A 3,798-nucleotide genomic window follows, 5' to 3' on the forward strand; every position below is an offset into this window, starting at 1 on the left:
CCCCCCCCCCCCCCCCCCCCCCCCCCCCCCCCCCCCCCCCCGCCCCGGCAAGGGAAGGGAAGGGAAGGGAAGGGAAGGGAAGGGAAGTTGGCTGCAAACCCTTCTCCAAGAGCTGAGCAGGAAGAATGAGTGGAAGACCCCAAAACAAGCCAGAAAGGCGACATTTCCAGAAAGGAAACAAGGGAAAAACCCAGGGAAGGGAAGGTGACAAAAACACAGCCTGGATGTGGAGCTGGAGGAAGATTTTAGGTGAGGAACAAGAGGCAAGGGGACCTCGACTTGGCTGGGAATCACTCCCAGCAGCTGCCATGTGTTTCCAGGGAAGTTCTTGGGCCAAGAGCCACGCCTGGCTTGGAAAAGCTTCAATCCCTGTGGAATTAATCCCAGCACTGGTCTGGGACTGGGAAATGAGGGACAGGCTGTTCCTCCCGGACCAGCAGCACTGCGCTGGGTCAGCTCCGAGAGCCAAACCCAGAGAGTGCCAGCAGCAGCATCTCCCAGGAGAGGAGAAGGGACCAGGGCTGGCTCCTGGGATCAACTCCATGGGGTTTGCACCAGGCCTGGCTTCCCAAAACTCCACATCAGCTCCAAATGCAGGAAGCAGGAGAGGATTAAACATAGAGGTGAAACCGCGGCTGGGTTTACAAAGGAACCCTCGGAAAAGTCACTTTTAGGTGACATCCGGGCAGTGCCACCAACTCAGACAGCACAGAAACCTCGTGGCTGTCCCAAAACCCAGAAATAATCAACTTTTGGGGGGTTATCATTGCCGGAAGCACCCACACACCCCCAAACACCAACACAAGGCACCTCCACAAGGGCTGGGCTCGTTCCACAACGCTCAAGCAGCGCACTCCAGACCACTGACTCCAAAATCCCCGCAGTCCCATCCTCTGCTTGGCATCTCCCACCCTTCGGAAGAGGGATCCGAGGGGGCCACGGGGACTTACTTGCTGAGAAGGTGGCTTCGGTGTGGACGGGCGGGGTGGAGGGCAGGAAGGGCGGGTACCCCACGAAGAAGGAGCGCAGGGAGCGCTCGGAGAGGAGCGGGGAGCGCTGGGCCGGGATGTTCTCACAGCTCCCCACGCTGTTGTGGATCTTGAGGTTCAGGGGCTTGTTCTTCTTCTTGACTCTGGGAGGGAAAAGAGGAAAAAGGAGGGGAAAGTGATGGGAAAGGAGCTGGGGATGGGCTGGTGGCCCCTGTGGGGTGCAGGTGTGGCTGCATCATCTCCCATGTGATAATTAATCCCACTTCCCGTCAAACGAAGGCAATTTTCATCAAGGAACATTCCAGAGCTTTTCCTCTTGAGAACCTGGGTAGGAAAAAAAGAATCAGCTGGTCCAAAAGTTCGTCACGCCCTGGCCTTGCTGACCTTGTCACATCCCCTGAATGATCACATTTAATGTCACTACATCAAGTTTAGGGCCCAAGCAAGGCTGGGCTGCAGCAGAACACGCGAGGAACCCCAGCAGATTCCCAGGAAGCAGCTCCTCAAGGCACAGGACTGTGGTGTGGGCACCCCTAAACACTGGGAGAAGCTCCTCAGAGATTAAATCCTGCGGAGCAGGCGGGGATGAGTCGCCCACCTCTCCCTTCTCAGTCCATTTTTCCACACCGGGACAAGGACTGCTGGTTCGGGTGATCCCAAAGCTGCACCAGACTGGAAGGATTTGGGATGCAGAGTGACAGTGCCAGCCCAGATGGGCCGGGCTGCAGGAGCCTGGCACTGCGGAGCTGCTCCGGCTCCACCGCTCCCACCCCGGCTACTGCGGAGAGAGGAGGAGAGGGGCAGCTCTGGGAACGGCAGCTCAGCCCTTGGGAGATGTGGAGGATTTGGGACAGAGATCCTTTGAGAACATCCTGGCAGGGCAACAGCTCAGGGTGGTCAAGGACCCCTGGAATGCACCATACAATCCATGCATCCCAGCTGGAACACTGCATCCGACTGTGTCCCAGCACTGGAGGGACCTGGAGCTGCTGGAGGAGTCCAGAGGAGGCCACGGAGCTGCTCCAAGGGCTGGAGCCCCTCTGCTCTGGAGACCCAGGCTGGGAGAGCTGGGGGTGCTCACCTGGAGAGGAGAAGGCTCCAGGGAGAGCTCAGAGCCCCTTCCAGGGCCTAAAGGGGCTCCAGGAGAGCTGGAGAGGGACTGGGGACAAGGGATGGAGGGACAGGACCCAGGGAATGGCTTCCCAGTGCCAGAGGGCAGGGCTGGATGGGTTATTGGGAAGGAATTGTTCCCTGGGAGGGTGGGGAGACTCCAGAGCTGAGCATCTCCCGCCGCTCCCAGCAGTGCCCAGGGCATCTGGCCCTGCCAGGCGATAGGAAATGACCTCTTTAATGAGGAAAATTAAACCATCCTCTAATAAGTTAATTATTTCCTCACACAGGGAAGCTGCTGCCGTGTTTAGGGTGGCTGCAGGGACTTCTTTGGGCACGGTGGGATCGGGATGGGGCGGATGGTTCCGGGCTGGTCCAGCTGCACGGCTCTCCTGGCTTGGAGCTCCCTGGGGTCAGCCCCACAGCTGATGGTCAGGAAGTCATGGATGGGTGGGAAGGGAGCTTAAAGCGCATTAAAGGACCTGGGCACGGACACCTCCCACTGTCCCAGGCTGCTCCCAGCCCCAATGTCCAGCCTGGCCTTGGACACTGCCAGGGATCCAGGGGCAGCCACAGCTGCTCTGGGCACCCTGTGCCAGGGCCTGCCCACCCTCCCAGGGAACAATCCCTTCCCAATATCCCATCTCATCCTGCCTGGTGGCCCCAAATCTTGCCCATTCCCTCCGTTGCTGCCGCTCAATCCCAACCCAACCCTGGGGTCTCCACCAAAGATCCCAGTGCCGTTCCCCCGGCCCCGGCACGGCCGCAGCTCCCCCTGAGCTCAACCCCGGCCCGAAGCCCTTTCTGAAAGACAGTGATTAAGCACTAATCTCATTTTTTTTTCCACCCATAAATCAGTTCCAGACCAAATATTTACTGCGAGCATCATTTCCTCGCCAAGCAGGGCTGCTGACAGCTCTCATTATTAGGAAGGATGAGTGATTTTGGACAGAGAGAGATTTTTTTTTTCCCTCTCTCTGTTTCTTCAGGAGAAGAAAAAATAATAAAGAATAATAAACACCGAGATCCAAGTGGGGAACTGGGCTGGTTGCCGGTCTCCCCATGGCCTTGATCTCCTGAGGGAGAGGGAGTGAGGATCTAATCCTGGAGAGGAGACTCCTCACCCATGGAAAACCCCCTGGCATGGGGGGCTCACAGCGATGCTGTCCCCTGGTTTGGGGACAAGGAGTGCCTGAGGGACGTGGAGCAAACCAAGCTGCGTTTGGGGCTTCTTGGGCTAAAAAGGGTCAAATAGCGTCCTTGGGGCAGGGGTGGAGGATGAGGCCAGTCAGGGGCACCCCATAAAAGACTTGCTGCCATGAGGGGTCATCCATCCATCCATGGATCCATCCATGGATCCATCCATCATCAATCCATCCATCCATGGATCCATCCCTTCATCCATCCACCCATCCATCATCCATCCCACATCCATCCCTTCATCCCTCCCTCCATCCATCCATCCATCCATCCATCATCCATCCATCATCCATCATCCATCCATCCGTCCCACATCCATCATCCATCCATCCATCCATCCATCATCCATCCATCCATCCATCCATCCATCATCCATCCATCCATCCATCCATCCATCATCCATCCATCATCCATCATCCATCCATCCGTCCCACATCCATCATCCATCCATCCATCCATCCATCCACCCATCATCCATCATCCATCCATCCCTCCATCC

The 3,798-nt window shown here is 57.3% G+C and overlaps 1 protein-coding gene across 3 annotated transcripts in view; it reads right to left on the reverse strand.

Moving 5' to 3' along the window:
* The window catches only part of KSR2 (kinase suppressor of ras 2), a 63,154-nt gene that overhangs the window by 45,591 nt on the left and 13,765 nt on the right, over window positions 1-3,798 (reverse strand). For all 3 annotated transcript variants that reach the window (XM_042023022.1, XM_042023014.1, XM_042023030.1), the window contains exon 4: window positions 951-1,132. In XM_042023022.1, the coding sequence (XP_041878956.1) occupies window positions 951-1,132 (182 nt within the window). The remainder of the gene's footprint in view (window positions 1-950; window positions 1,133-3,798) is intronic.

Source organism: Corvus kubaryi, unplaced genomic scaffold (genome assembly GCF_017639235.1).
Source record: "Corvus kubaryi isolate FWS band 111438036 unplaced genomic scaffold, C.kubaryi_AGA036_p1.0 127, whole genome shotgun sequence".
Classification (NCBI taxonomy): domain Eukaryota; kingdom Metazoa; phylum Chordata; class Aves; order Passeriformes; family Corvidae; genus Corvus; species Corvus kubaryi.